A 14412-nucleotide genomic window follows, 5' to 3' on the forward strand; every position below is an offset into this window, starting at 1 on the left:
GTTGGCTTTCCAATTGATCTCAAAGGTGTTGGATGAGGTTGAGGTCAGGGCTATGTGCAGGCCAGTCAAGTAGTTTCAGATCATTCTTGACTAAACCATTTCTCTATGTGGAGCTTCCTTTGTGCCTGGAGCCACTGTCATGCTGAAACAGGAAAGAGCTTTCCCAGAACTGTTGCGGAAGCACAAAATCATCTAGAATGTAGGCTAATTGTATGCTGCAGCATTTGCCTTCATTGGATCTAAGGGGCCTAGCCCAAACTGTGAAAAACAGCCCCAGACCAAAGGGTGTCCTGATACTTTTGGTCATATCATGTATCTGTCTACATTAAAACGTTATATATAGCACCTTTGAAATGATTACATGCATTTAGAAATTCTTCAGAATTAAGGGAATTTAGTTGAAATATTTAAGGGAATTGAGCTGCTCTTGAGAGAACTGAATTGAGGAAATTGACGTGAGGTGGAATATTATTTAGAATTATGCTTGTTGAATGTGTGTAAAATTTTAATTGAGGATTGGAATGGAAATGAGATTATTGGGAAAGAAAATAAATGGAAATGAGATTATTGGGAAAGAAAATTAATTGAGGAAATCTGTTTCTGAAATTTCAAAATTTCAGAAAAGGGGAGAGGGGCACCAGCAGCCACTGATGCAGCCCTAGCAGCTGCCAAACCTGCTATGAAACTGGACAACCTGTTCTTTGTTGAAGAGCCCAAGAATGTCCAGGTGTCAGAGAGTAAGTCCCAAACAGAGAAGTTATTTTAAATGATGATAAATAACTAACAGAATATACACGGTCATTTATAAGTGTACAGTATATCTGTGAATGTCACTCACTTTTAAATAAAATATTAATTGCTGTTGTTTACAGTGTCTGAATATGTAATTTGTTCATTTTATTATTGCTGCCTTCATTTCAGAGAGCACCGCAACTTTCATTGCCAAAGTTGGGGGCGATCCCATTCCCAATGTGAAATGGATGAAGGGCAAGTGGAGGCAGATGACTCATGGTGGCCGAATCACAATTGAGCAGAAGGGGCAGGATGCTAAAATGGAGATTAGAGACGTGACTAAAACTGACTCTGGGCAATATAGATGTATTGCATCAAATAAGCATGGAGAAATTGAATGTAACACTGACTTGAATGTAAGTGAAAAGAAAGAAGTTGGGGCACTTGAGGGAGACCTCAGAGCTAAACTAAAAAAGTAAGTATCCTGTGAAGCATTTACTATAATTTATAGGTCACACTATTATTTTATACATCTTAAATTTATTAATCCCACAAGAAATGTATAATCTGTTTATCTTTATTTTTGTATAGGACTCCATCCAAACAGAAGAGCCCAGAACAAGAACAAGAAATTGACATTGTGGAGTTACTGAGGAACGTGGATCCTAAAGAGTATGAGAAATATGCACGCATGTATGGAATCACAGATTTCCGTGGACTTCTTCAAGCTATTGAGTTCCTGAAGAAGGAGAAAGCAGATGAAACTGGAAGACCGGTGAGGGAAATCCTAGTACTTTTAGCAATAGCAATCCTAGTCCTTTTATAAAAATAAAATTGAAATTATATCAAATGAAACTTTGTTTACTGAGAACTTTGTTTTAAACAGGAACTGGGAGAACATGGGAGAAGAGAATCTGATGAGGATTTGGACAAACTTGTATCTGACTTGCAAAAGAGGATGGAACAGACTGAGGTGCACATATACATTCATACATATATAAATGTATATACACACATGCATATATATATATATATATAGACAGACACAGGATTTTTTTTGTTTGCTTGTTTTCGCCTGCATGCTTATAGTACGTTACCGACTAGTTCCTTGCCCATCCCTCCCTCTTCCCCACTGAGCTTGCACTCTCGACCCCAATTCACATTTTTTTTTTTAAATGTGAAGTTGCCGGAGACAGGCGAAAATGGATGTTGCTGTTGTCTACACTTTAAAGGACCATGCCACTATTTTGGATGTTGAAGCCCATTTACTAAAATTTTCCTACTAACAATCACTAGGATTGCGAAGTCTTGTATGCTGAATTTCTTTAATTTTCTCCATGGGCTAATTTCTGGCGGGGAAACATTCTGTTGTGGTGATGTTGTGACTGACAGCAAAATGCAGAGAATTGAAAATTAAATGTTAAAAGTTATGTCCTCAAGCAATGCTGTGAGTAGATCTTCATACTGTATGAAAATGAATGGAAGCCAGTGGCTGCTTATTTGTGTAGCAGTGCACAAAGTAATGAGCTCTCTCTCTATTTTCAGTCAACTATATACTATGTTTTTCTTCCCCTCATGATTGTAGCTATACAGATTCCTTCCGAATACAAATAATGAAGAAATTCGGAAGGAACAAATATTCATGTAAAACTCATTAATTGTGCTTTGCAGAATATTGTATTGTGTGTGTGTGTGATTAATATTTTGCAAGAAATGACAAAAGGTGTGCTTAATATATCTGCATATGACGTTTGCATTATCTTCACATCTTTACATTATTGTTTGCATTATCTCTGTATGTATCTGCTCTGGGTTGCCAGCATGGAGTCACAATAAGATATTTGAAATATCTTGCCAAAAAGTGTTAAAGTGAATAAACGTGAAGAACCAAGCTTCGAAGGTTGAAAGAAAATATGTAGACCCTCCTTAAATAGTTATTTCTTCATCAGTGGATGCCGTTATTTTTTTGAGTAACACAGGAATGTGCTTCATTGCAGCCTATCACTCTGGTTAAAGACATCACAGATCAAACTACTGTCACAAACAAGGAGGCGGTATTTGAATGTGAAATCAAGATCAACTACCCTGAAATCAGTTTGTCCTGGTACAAGGGAACACAGAAGCTTGATGACAATGACAAGTATGAAATCAGAATTGTTGGTGATCGTCACCTGCTGAAGATTAAGCGCTGTCAGCGTGGAGACCAGGGAAATTACCGTGTCGTCTGTGGCCCGCACATTTCCAGTGCCAAACTGACAGTTGTTGGTAGGTGTCATTCTGTCTGCTTGTTTGTACCTAATTGACCTATCTTGACGTAAATATTACAGCACATTTTCCTTTCTGTTTTCTAACAGACACTGAGGCTGAAGAGCAGCTGAAGCCTGCTGGTAAGAAATACCAAATTTGTATGTTGTTTTGTCTGTTCCCTGTTGCTTTTGTGAAAAGGTGACAACTTAAAATGAGAGACTTTCATATCTTAGAGAAAATATGTTCTATGCTGAGGTAGATCAGGGACCAAGGACATTTCATGACTAGCATACTGCTGTCAAGACAGTGGCATTATGCTATCATGTACTAACCTCTTATCTTTACTCCAAATATTTGAAACTTTTAGACTTATAATTTTTTTTAAAATTTTGCAATCCAGTTTATTTATGGCAAGTTGGCCCATTGATTTTTCTTATTTGTAAAAATTTGGGAATCTTATCTTTCTTACATTTTACTGCATGTAATATACATTGAACACACCTTAATATATATTTCATTGTAAACAGTGAAACAATCATCTTGTAAATTCACTAAATTTTTATTGAGAGAAACTTGGGACAATACAGTTCGGCTTCATGACTTGTAGACTATTCCATATTATATTGAAATTGCATTCTGAACTAATGTGGGAAATCACAGATGTCATCCACATTGTATTTTTAGACAAGCAAATCCATTTCACTAAGCACATCCAGAACGTTGTGGTGAACGAACAGCAGTCTGCGACCTTCAGATGCCAGGTGTCATCCGACAATGCATTCATTACCTGGTACAAAGACGCATGGGAACTCAAAGATAGCCCAAAGTACAACTTTAGAAGTGAAGGCCAGCAACACTTTATGACCATCCACAATGTTACCTCCGAAGATGAAGGTGTGTTGATGCAAATTATACAACAGCTATTTTCTTTACATTATATTCTTTGCAAAAAATCAATTTCTAAAATTTTGGGAAAAACCAGAAATCAACCATCTTCACTTACAATCTTTTAGGCATGTATTCAGTGGTTGCACGATTGGAGTCCAGGGGTGAAGTTAAAAGCACTGCTGAACTTTACCTGTCTGATAAAGGTTGGTACCATTATACACTAGCCAATTTTGTGTACTACGTTTAGTACTTCTGGGTCAGCCAGGACAAATTTTGCTTCTTTCACAGACAGTAATATAGGAAGGACTGCACATGGTAAATAAGTTATTTTCCAGGAGTGAAAGTAGTCCCCCCTAGTGATAATGAACTGAATTGCTATTCAGTTTATATAAACCTATAAACTTGAAATTATACTCATTATACAGAGTAGTGTACATATTCAGATTTTAAACAACTTTATACTGAACATTCCTTAGATGTCCTTGATTCAGCTTTGCTAGTGCCTGATGTGCCATCTACTATTACATCTAGAGGTAAGAATGGCATCAGTTATGGGTTCTGCCTTGTATTTATGTAATTCATTTAAAACTTAATTTTTATCAATTCAATTGATAGATTTTATGCTTACATTAAATTATAACTTGTTTTAAAGATGGGACATCCTCTGAATACTTTTTTTATGAGGGGAAGACAGAAATGAAAGGTACACGCCGCTACGTTACTTTAGTCATTTTAGTCATCGTGATGCTTCTTCCATTCCTTCTTTTTCACCCAATTTGGAATGCCTTACTCATGTGTGTTCAGAGGACACATCCACCCTAATGATAACGAAATCCATGATCCCCGCGGCTTGGTTCAACAAATTAAATAATTGCCATTATTCTTGTTAAACTATACATTTCACAACATCGTTTGACAGTGTGGGTGTCATAATATAACCAGCAATTAATCCATTTTAATTTACTAAATTTAACCAGATATGCATAAAAATCCCTTTGTAAATTTAAACCTGGGAGGAACCCAGATATAAATAGATATTTCAGGTTTATGCATAGATCCTATAATGATTTTTTAGATTTTTAAAATTCTTATCAACAATTATTGCTCTCTGATAGACTTTGAAAGTTGGACCATTCATGAAGAAAGGGTTACTCAAGAAATCTCTACAACTCAAGGTATAATTAAAATTTAACCATCCCGGTTAACATACCTTCATCCATTCCTCCATTCTTCTTCAACCACATGGTTATATTAACTCTTGATCCCTGTTTTTCCCCTTTTCATAAAGGCATAACCCTCATCTGTTTTATAGGTTGCCAGTTGTTTCAACTGCATGTTCATGTTGTTGTTTGTTATTCAGTCACTGTCTGTTCTGTTTCCATTTCTGTTTTATGTTTCAGATTTCTCATTGTATTTGCACTACAAAGTACTAATTTATAACTATTTCATTCCCCACAGTAATTGTTTGGATCAGATTTATGGATTTGCCTATTGTCTTCCTCTTAAACTACAGACCAACAGTGAAAATGCATAGTTACTAAGTTAACCGTTATCGTCTTACCAGCTCCAAGGATGCCTGTTGATGAAACTGTCCCCAGAACTACTATCGGAATGAGAGAGGAAGTGCCAACTGAAGGTACTGTATTTATAGAGAATGAAAATGCTTGTGGCAATTATGGCTTATGGCTGCAAATTACTGTTTCATCTTTTTACTGTCTATGTTTTCATATGTCTAATTCTTTGTGCTTACCTGCCTTGATTAAAACATAGGTTTTCCCATCTAGGTTCTATTCATTATTCAACAAAGCTCTTTGGCCATTGTGCTGTTTGTATTTGTCTCAGCCATTGTTTGCTTCCATGTATCATCATGGAAGCATGCTTATGAATTTGTGCTTTCAAACGTATGCTTCGCACTAGTAGTCTAATAAAGGAAATGTTTTTCAAAGTTCCTGAAGCTTTCAAGAAATCTGAACAAGAGCTGACTTTCCCAGCTGTGCCTGAAGGAGCAACACCAACCAAAGGTATTCAGTTGTCCCTTTGTGACTTTGATCGCTCTTTATTCTGTTTTATGTGTCAAGATGTCAGTTTGAATGATTTAATACACATTGCTGTTTGTTAAAATGTCTTAAGCAGCATTCTTCCAATAATGTTTTCCTCTTTCATAAACTTTGTACTTATCATGACCTATCTTTACCAACCTGTATTTATATTAATGTTTCTTAACATTTTGGACATATATTTTAGTTGGTTTTACAACGTATGGCACTGCTAACAGAAATGAACAGAAACTTATGCAGACTGAATTATATTTTTAAGTGCCTGAAGACAGGATGCCTGTAGACAAAAAGATACCAGTTACTGGGCGTGAACCAAAAGACCAGCTGTCCCCTGAAGGTACAGTTTTAAATGTGACTTATGTACATCTTATTTTGTTTTTGTTATTGTCATTTCATAACTTTGAAGTTCGATAATTGTATTACTATCTGTGAAACAAACATTTGTTTCCAGTGTGTGTCTATGAGTGTGTTTCTATGTGTGTGTTTTTGTATGTGTGTGTGTGTGTGTGTGTGTGTGTGTGTGCGTTGAAGTTATCTCTTCCACCAATCTTGACATCCATTTTTTTCAGTTTTTCCAAATGTCAGTTCTTAATGTATTCTTTTCTTGAATAATCCCAGTATCTAGAATGTATCCAGTTAATGGGTATACACTCGTATCTTCAACAAAACTAAGGGTAACCCCCAACAAATGTGTGTCATTGTTTATTCAAATCCATTCAAGTTTGAACACCCATTAAAAGGATGTAAAGCAATTTACTGCTGATAGTGGTTTTTTAACAATGTATTCTTTGGTCCCTTTTGACTTTAAGTTCTGTTTTATCTCAATTTGTTTATTAGTATAAATGTTTTCTAATGGTTAAAAACATATCTTAAAAGAATATGAAGAGGCAAAGAAGCGTGTTCCTCGCCCAGCTCCTACTTCTGCTGCCGCTGCTAAAGATCAGGTTACTCCTCAAAAAGGTATATATTGTATAATTGTTCTCATATGTATGTGATTGTTCATGTTCCTTCATTCATAATACAGCTTGGCTTTCCAGTGCCCCTTACTGGGTTATTGTGTGTCCGAACCATTCCTGGCAGTTATTATAGACATGGGATGTATTTTATACGGTGTCTGTCAGATATGTCTGTCTCAATTGTTAGTTTGTTCATCTTAATGCCACAGGCATAAAATAACTTTGCAGATGATTCTTTCTCTCTAAATCTTTCCTCTTGTCCAACATCTTCAATCATTGCATAAGCTAATCATGATGCATTTCTATTACCTGAAGATGTTCCTGAATCTATAGCTCATGTGGCTCTTGAGCCTAAACCAAGAAAAACACCTGAACATAAAGAGCCATCTACCAGGGTTGAATCTGTACCTCAGCCTGCACCACCAAAGAAAGCTGAAGCATTCCCATCCGAAGGTACTGGTCACCAAATGTTTCTTTTCCATATGTGTACATGTATGTTGGTGAGTGTTCATGTGCATGTGGTGTATGTGTTTGTCTGGCTTCTGATAGAGAAGTGATGCTTTTTATTATGGTTGCATTCACTTATGTGATCTAAATGTTACTTCAAAAATGTTCTTTAAAGTTCCTGAGGAAGAAAAGAAACGAATGCCACCAAAAGCAGTTCCCACTATAAAAACAAAGCCAGCGCCTGCCGATATGAAGGAGGCTACTTTGGATACAGGTACTGTGTCTTATGTCTCTTAACAGGCTTAATGTCAAAATCTTCCTGTTTGTTAGTGCTGATTTCTTGCTCTTTGTGCTGGTATATTTAACTGCTTTATTAAGCAGATCTCTTTCAAATATTTTCTACTGCAGTAAATAACATGTGTTATTGTGTTACGTAACCTTTGTCTAAATGTGTCTTGTTCTACCAATCAAAAATCTTTGAGATTTAAAAATCAAAATAATAATAGTTCATATGGCTCATGCACTATCCAATGTTCAAAACACAGCATGCACAAAATTTCTTTTCTCTTCTCATAGGTTTAAAAAAAACCTATATTTTAACCGTATTTCACAACTGTGTGTCACCCTACCGGCCAGTCGGCATTGGCACAGTAGAGACTTGAATCAAGTCTGTGGGGCCCAACCATGTGCCCGAACACTGCCTCAATAGGATGAGCCACCCTGCTACCACCCTCTCCAAATATAATACCTTGGATACATATTTTCTGTGCTGTTGGATATAGTGAAACATAATTTGTCTTTTGGAGTCAACATTGATGCTGATATAGATGTCCTCAATGACGACTAAAGTCATATGCATCAAAGTCCAATTGCAGTGTTCATAGTGTCCCTTTCATGATTTGCTTGTTTAAAGGCCATGAACATACTTTGCACTTGGTAGTGTGACTTCTGTAGTGTCCATCTTTGTCTGTTAATACTGTGTTTCTCTGTTGTTTGCACCTAATTAACCATATGTGTTTATATGTTTTAAAATTTAAGTTTGTCAAGTGTTTGAGGCCAAAAAACCTTCTTTAGAGTTTTTGTGTGTGTGTGTGTGTGTGTGTGTGTGTGTGTGTGTGTGTGTTCTAACCATTCATAAGACTTCTTGTAGTCTATAAAAGGCAACTAGATTCTGTCTGTGTCATTTGATTTTCTTAGTTCTCAGCCATTATTTACATTCAGGTACAAGATAAATGCATGCTCTTGTAATAGCATTTTCTCTCTTGCGATAAGTCTTGCCTCTTGTCCAACGTCTTCAGTCATTGCGCAAGCTAATTGTGGTAATCGTACATTTCCATTACCTGAAGACATACCTGAACTTTTAGCTCATGTGACTCCTGAGCCCAAACCTCGCATAACATCTGGGCTTAAAGAAGTACCTCCTAAGGCTGAAACTGAAGCAGTGCCTGCATCACCAAAGAAAGCTGAAGCACATCCATCTGAAGGTATTTGTATATCTGTTGTGTTGGACTATTCTTATGTGTCATAAAATATTCCTTGTTTTTGTACCTTTGTACAAAAATGTCTTGTATGTTGAGTTGTAAATCATCTGTGTTTGTGAGTGTACATGTGTACGTGTTGGCCTGACTTCTGATATTGAAGCAACTAATTCTCTTTAATTGTGTTTGAATTCATTTCTGTGGTGTTCTACATGTTGAAACACAAAATATTCTTTGAAGTTACTGCGGTGGTAAAGAAAGAAGAGCCACCAAAACCGGAGCCTGCTAAAAAAACAGAGCCGATACCTGCTTTTCCAAAGGAGGCTTCTCCACCAAAAGGTACAGATTCATGTCTTCTACAAGAGGAACAATTGATGGCAGTGCTGGTGCTGAACTTAATTCTTTTCTTGAATTCCCTTGTTTTCATTTACCTGTCTTATTCAATGTCTTTTTAAAATTGTGGTTTTGTTAAGCATTTTGTTATGCAGGGTTCACATGATGAGATAACTTAAAGGTTAATTACCGTGGGTAAGGTCAACACACCGTTTTACCTGGATTCAATCAAATTAACCGGCAGCTCTCGATGTAACATGAAATTCGACTTCCTTGAATAATTTGGCATCACATTAAAATTAAGTATGATTTAAGTCATTACAGCTTTTATGCAACAGAAAACAGGATTCCTAGGAGGAAATGTGTAGTCAAAGTTAATATTAAGTGAACACATTTGTGCTGATATAGGGATGGGATGTTAATCAAAATCACCTATTTTTACCTGGACACATTCAACTTTTCTTTATGCCAACCAAAATCTCTTATCGTATATTATACCTTAGGTATTATTTTCTTCATGCATGGCTGCTGCCTGCAACTGAGCTCTACCAGAGGAATATATTAAAGATAATTTATAATCTATAGAAATATGTTTTATTATTTATTCTTGAATATAATAATTACTCTGTAAAGCATTTCAAAATACCTTTCTGTCAAAAGATACGGTCTTCTCATTGCAAAAACTCCATATTCTGATGGCAAAGCAATGAAATTCATTTACAAATGATTTCTATGTAGATGAAACAGATTTTTAAAATAAATTCACTGACAAGATCAGGGTATATTTAAAAAAAAACAACAGCAGTGAGCAGTATTTTTCTGTTTTTAAATTGAATGGCAAAAACTCTTAAATAGCATATAATTTTTATGCATGGACTGCAATACATAAAGATTTGTAGATGAGAAAAAGTATGAGAAAAAACAATTGCAAAAGCACATTTTTTTAAAGGAAATTTCGAAAGCATCTTGATTGGCCGTCAAATCTTTACAGAAAAGTTAGCAGCACACTTTGTGTCTCACAATAACATCAAGGAAATACAAAAATGAATCATACTTTTTTAAATCTGTGCTAGCTACTTGCACACTCTGGGCTCTATTTTAACGATCTAAGCGCACGGTTTAAAGCGCATGGTGCAAGTGCATTTAGGGCGTGTCCGAATCCACTTTTGCTAGTTTAACGGTGGATAATCTGAGCGCAAAGTAAGGTGCATGGTTCAAAGGAGTTGTACTTGGTCTCTTAATTAATCATAGGCGTGTTTTGGACGTAACATGAAATAAACCAATCAGAGTCATCTCCCATTCCCTTTAAAAGCCAGGTACACTTGCACCTTGGCGGATTGCTATTATAATGGTGGATTTGCCAAGTATTCGGAAAGAACGCTTCTCTGCAGAGGACACGGATCTGCTCGTGCGCAAAGTGGGAGCGTGTGAGCAGACCATCTACGGCAACAGCAGGATTCCACCAAATATTATATTATGAATATTATGTTAATATATATATATATATAATATAATATTAATATTATATTACCAATGTTATGACTAACCATTATGACATGTATTTTTAAAAAATATTGTGGGTTGTGCACCCACCTATGTAGGCGCATATTACTATCTTAATAGTGCGCCCTTAAAATAACAGTAAAATACTGCACCATTGACTTAAGACCAGGTTTTTGTTGGTCAATCGTGCAATCGCTTTCCGCTGCCTCAGGATTCCTATGCAAACCACACATTCTTGAAACATATAGGGTTGGTTGCAGTGGACATTAATTTCCCTATAATGTAGAATTGCACTAAGACAATTTTCCAAAGTAAATTGGGTTTAGCTGCATATCAAGTTTAAGAAAACTCAATTGCGGTGAACAATTGGAGTATCATACTCATATGGGCTTAGCAGTATATCAAATTTTTAAATTTGGAATTACATATCAGCTGACATCTCTGGCTTGTCCTAAAAAACATGTTTGTGTTTGCTTATAATTGCATGGCATTACAACTTGTTTAAATGAGCATGCCATAGCAAAATGAAATAAGGGGATAGCTTGAATATTTGACATGGGCTAACAATTTTTTAAATTTATGAAACATTTGTGAATGCAATAATTGCATTGCCAGGGAATACCTTTAAAACAATAATAACTATGCTGGATAAGTGTTAGTTTAAAAAGATAGTTTAAAAAGTTAGTTAGAGGATGTTTTTAATAACAACAATAATTTTTTAAATTTTATTTATCATTCTACCTGTTTTGGTGCTGCATAGGATCAGTATGCTGTTGAGAATTGTATTGTGACAAGCACTTGCAAAGTATAACCTAAAGAACTTGCCTACGACTTGAGGGAACGCTCTGTCATCCTAAATCATAAATGTGTTGTTTCTCAATTAATGAAATAATTAATAAGCTGGGGAGAAATGGTAATGTGATTAACTGGTAACCTAATTATTGTTTCAAACTCCTGAATGACAGTGGTGTCTTTAAAATTAAGGTCAGTTTTTAATTAGTGTTAATGCCACTCTGTGTAACACATGGCCAACTGGATTAGTAAAATCTAAAAATAGAGCACAAAATTCAAGATTAAAAATTGTTTCGCTAAAAATTTCCTTTAAAATATTAAAAAGCATTTAATTGGCATGTTAACACAGGCAAAACATTTTGGAGAAGCAGACACCATACTGTGTTGTAAATGTACACATGCACTCATGTATTTGTTTTCAAATGAGCCATACTACCTTTGCTATAACCAGCAAAGAAATATACTAGTTATAGATGTGTGGCGAAAGGTGTGGATAAAGTACACGGAGTTGTAAACTTATATTCTGGTTCTGTATCAACAGTGCGTAGTATACTATAGATGGCCTATAAAGTGCACTACAGTCATGATCAACAGGAGACTAGACCAATGAGCGGATAAGAGCATTGCAGTAAGAACAATGGCAGTTTGGCCTGAATCTTGTTCTACATCTGGGAAAATAATGTCAAGATATATATTGAACTCATGCTAGCCTCCATATACATGGCAGGCTGCAGTCAACACGTACAGCCCACCACCCACAATGGTGACTAATCGTGCTAGTGGTTCATTGGCAACAGAATATGACTAGTAGCCGAGTGTTCCCAATCAGTAGCTTTTAACACAAATACATCACGTTACCATTTTGTCAAATCAACTTACTGGTTGATTAAAAACACAACCACTTACCGTATTGTCATTACTTTGTCTCTACCCCAATGACACTGAGATAAATGGGAACACTTCTGTACAAACCAGTACTTTTCATCTTGATATCAACATTTGCCCTCCTGAATATCAGCAAGTGGGTTGTTTAACCAGAACAATTTGTTTGTATTGTAAGATTTGTCTTATGTAACTAACCTGATTTAAAACATGCTGCTTAATTCATTTGTAACTGTTCAAGCATAAAAATTATATTGGACATGGAGGCACATGCAAATGAGCTGGTAAGGGAGTATGTGGAGAAACATGCAAATGAGCAAGGCACTGAAAACAAGGCACTGGCATTTAGATATACATGGAGCTACACATATGTTTTCAACATAAACAACTCTTGATATCATTCTTATTCCCGATATCAGTCTTTTAATGATAAGTCACAAGCTTAGAGTGGTTGATAAACACACTACACACAATGACTGCAGTTCATAGCAAGAAATTAATCATAGCAAGAAATGAGTCAATGCTTTTTGAAGAGGCATTTGCTTTCTCTGCCCCCCCCCCCAACATATATTAAATGATAAACGTATTTGCCATACCATGGTCATTTAGGGGATATCAAAGTTAGTTATATTATGGAAAATAAAGTAAATGTTTTCCAAAATGATTTAGCGAATTGGTTTATAACTTTATGCTAATCTCAACCCCAAGTGCTGTAGCTGTTGGGTGTCTGGAAGGGAAGAAACAGTTTATGTAATAGTCAGCTTGTGGGAAGAGAGCCTGGAGCTGTGGCGACATTTACATTTAAAAATGAGTTTTCCATTTTGATTGAATCTCAGGGTTATTTTTTATTGAAACGTGATATAATTATAAGGCTCACGTAGCCAAGCAAAGAAGTCATCTGTGAACCTAGAAACTGAAAATTTCCTGTCCTGCGTCTTTCAATTATGCTTACCACAAGTAAGGGGCACAGTGTCTGAAAATGTCCAATGAATGTGTGTTTTCATGAAGTGCCTGAGGTGAAACAGAAGAAAGTGCCTGTTAAGAAGGCTCCAGAGGTTGTGCCTGAAAGGGAGATGGAGAGGGCACTTCCCAAAGGTACGCTTGATGCCATGAATGCATTTCAAGCACATCTTCTTTATGTTTTCTTCTCTCTTAATTGCTCTTGTGTACTGCCTGTTATGTGTTTCTGTAATTGTATTTGTCTCTATGTATGGGATCTTTATATCATAAAACCTCTTTCAGTGTCTGCCATGAACAGTATATGTCTGGAGAGCCATTTCAAATGTGCATATATTGTGGACCAAGAAAATTTTCTTTTGAACTAAATATGAGGTGTTCTTTAAAGATCAAGAACTCACCAAGAAGCCAGAGAAAACCGAGCCTGTTGCTCCTGCATGTAAGACAGAAGCATCACCTCAGAAAAAAGAATCTTATGCAGTGAAAGGTAGTATAAATAATGCTATGAATAGCATTGCTACGCTATGCTAATATGAATATTATGAACGTATGTCTTATTTTAATTTTCACTAAATATTAAGTGTTCTTTAAAGAGTCTGACATCACCAAGAAACTGGAGAAAATGGAGGCTGTTGCATCCACACCTAAAATAGAACCATCACCTCATAAAAAGGAAACTCCTGCAGTGAAAGGTAGTATAGTGCTGCTCCACATCAAATTTTCTGTACATGCATATTTCACATTGTACTAAATATGTGGTGTTCTTTAAAGAGCCTGAAGTCACCAAGAAGCCGAGAAAAACTGAGCCTATTACACCCACACCTACAATAGAAGCAGCACCTCCTGCAGTCAAAGGTATTATAATTATTTTCTGGAACTTAATTTTCCAAACAAACATATTTGCCTTTGTGCTAAATATGAGGTGTTCTTTAAAGAGCCTGAAGTCACCAAGAAGCCAAGAAAAACCGAGCCAGTTGTACCAACACCTAAAATAGAAGCAGCACCTCCCGCAGTTAAAGGTATTATAATTCTTTTCTGGAACTTCATTTTCCAAACCAGCATATTTTCCTTTGTACTAAATATGGGATGTTCTTTAAAGAGCCTGAAGTCACCAAGAAGCCACAGAAAACTGAGCCAATT

At 36.1% G+C, this 14412-nt stretch overlaps 1 protein-coding gene across 1 annotated transcript in view; it reads left to right on the forward strand.

Moving 5' to 3' along the window:
• The window catches only part of ttn.2 (titin, tandem duplicate 2), a 202618-nt gene that overhangs the window by 69818 nt on the left and 118388 nt on the right, over nt 1-14412 (forward strand). Inside the window, exons 75-85 of the mRNA XM_064327343.1 lie at nt 621-737; nt 922-1207; nt 1324-1507; nt 1619-1705; nt 2730-2997; nt 3087-3119; nt 5432-5503; nt 5814-5888; nt 6184-6261; nt 6801-6884; nt 7196-7333. Coding sequence (XP_064183413.1) covers nt 621-737; nt 922-1207; nt 1324-1507; nt 1619-1705; nt 2730-2997; nt 3087-3119; nt 5432-5503; nt 5814-5888; nt 6184-6261; nt 6801-6884; nt 7196-7333 — 1422 coding nt within the window. The remainder of the gene's footprint in view (nt 1-620; nt 738-921; nt 1208-1323; nt 1508-1618; nt 1706-2729; nt 2998-3086; nt 3120-5431; nt 5504-5813; nt 5889-6183; nt 6262-6800; nt 6885-7195; nt 7334-14412) is intronic.

This window comes from Anguilla rostrata, chromosome 3, assembly GCF_018555375.3.
Source record: "Anguilla rostrata isolate EN2019 chromosome 3, ASM1855537v3, whole genome shotgun sequence".
Classification (NCBI taxonomy): domain Eukaryota; kingdom Metazoa; phylum Chordata; class Actinopteri; order Anguilliformes; family Anguillidae; genus Anguilla; species Anguilla rostrata.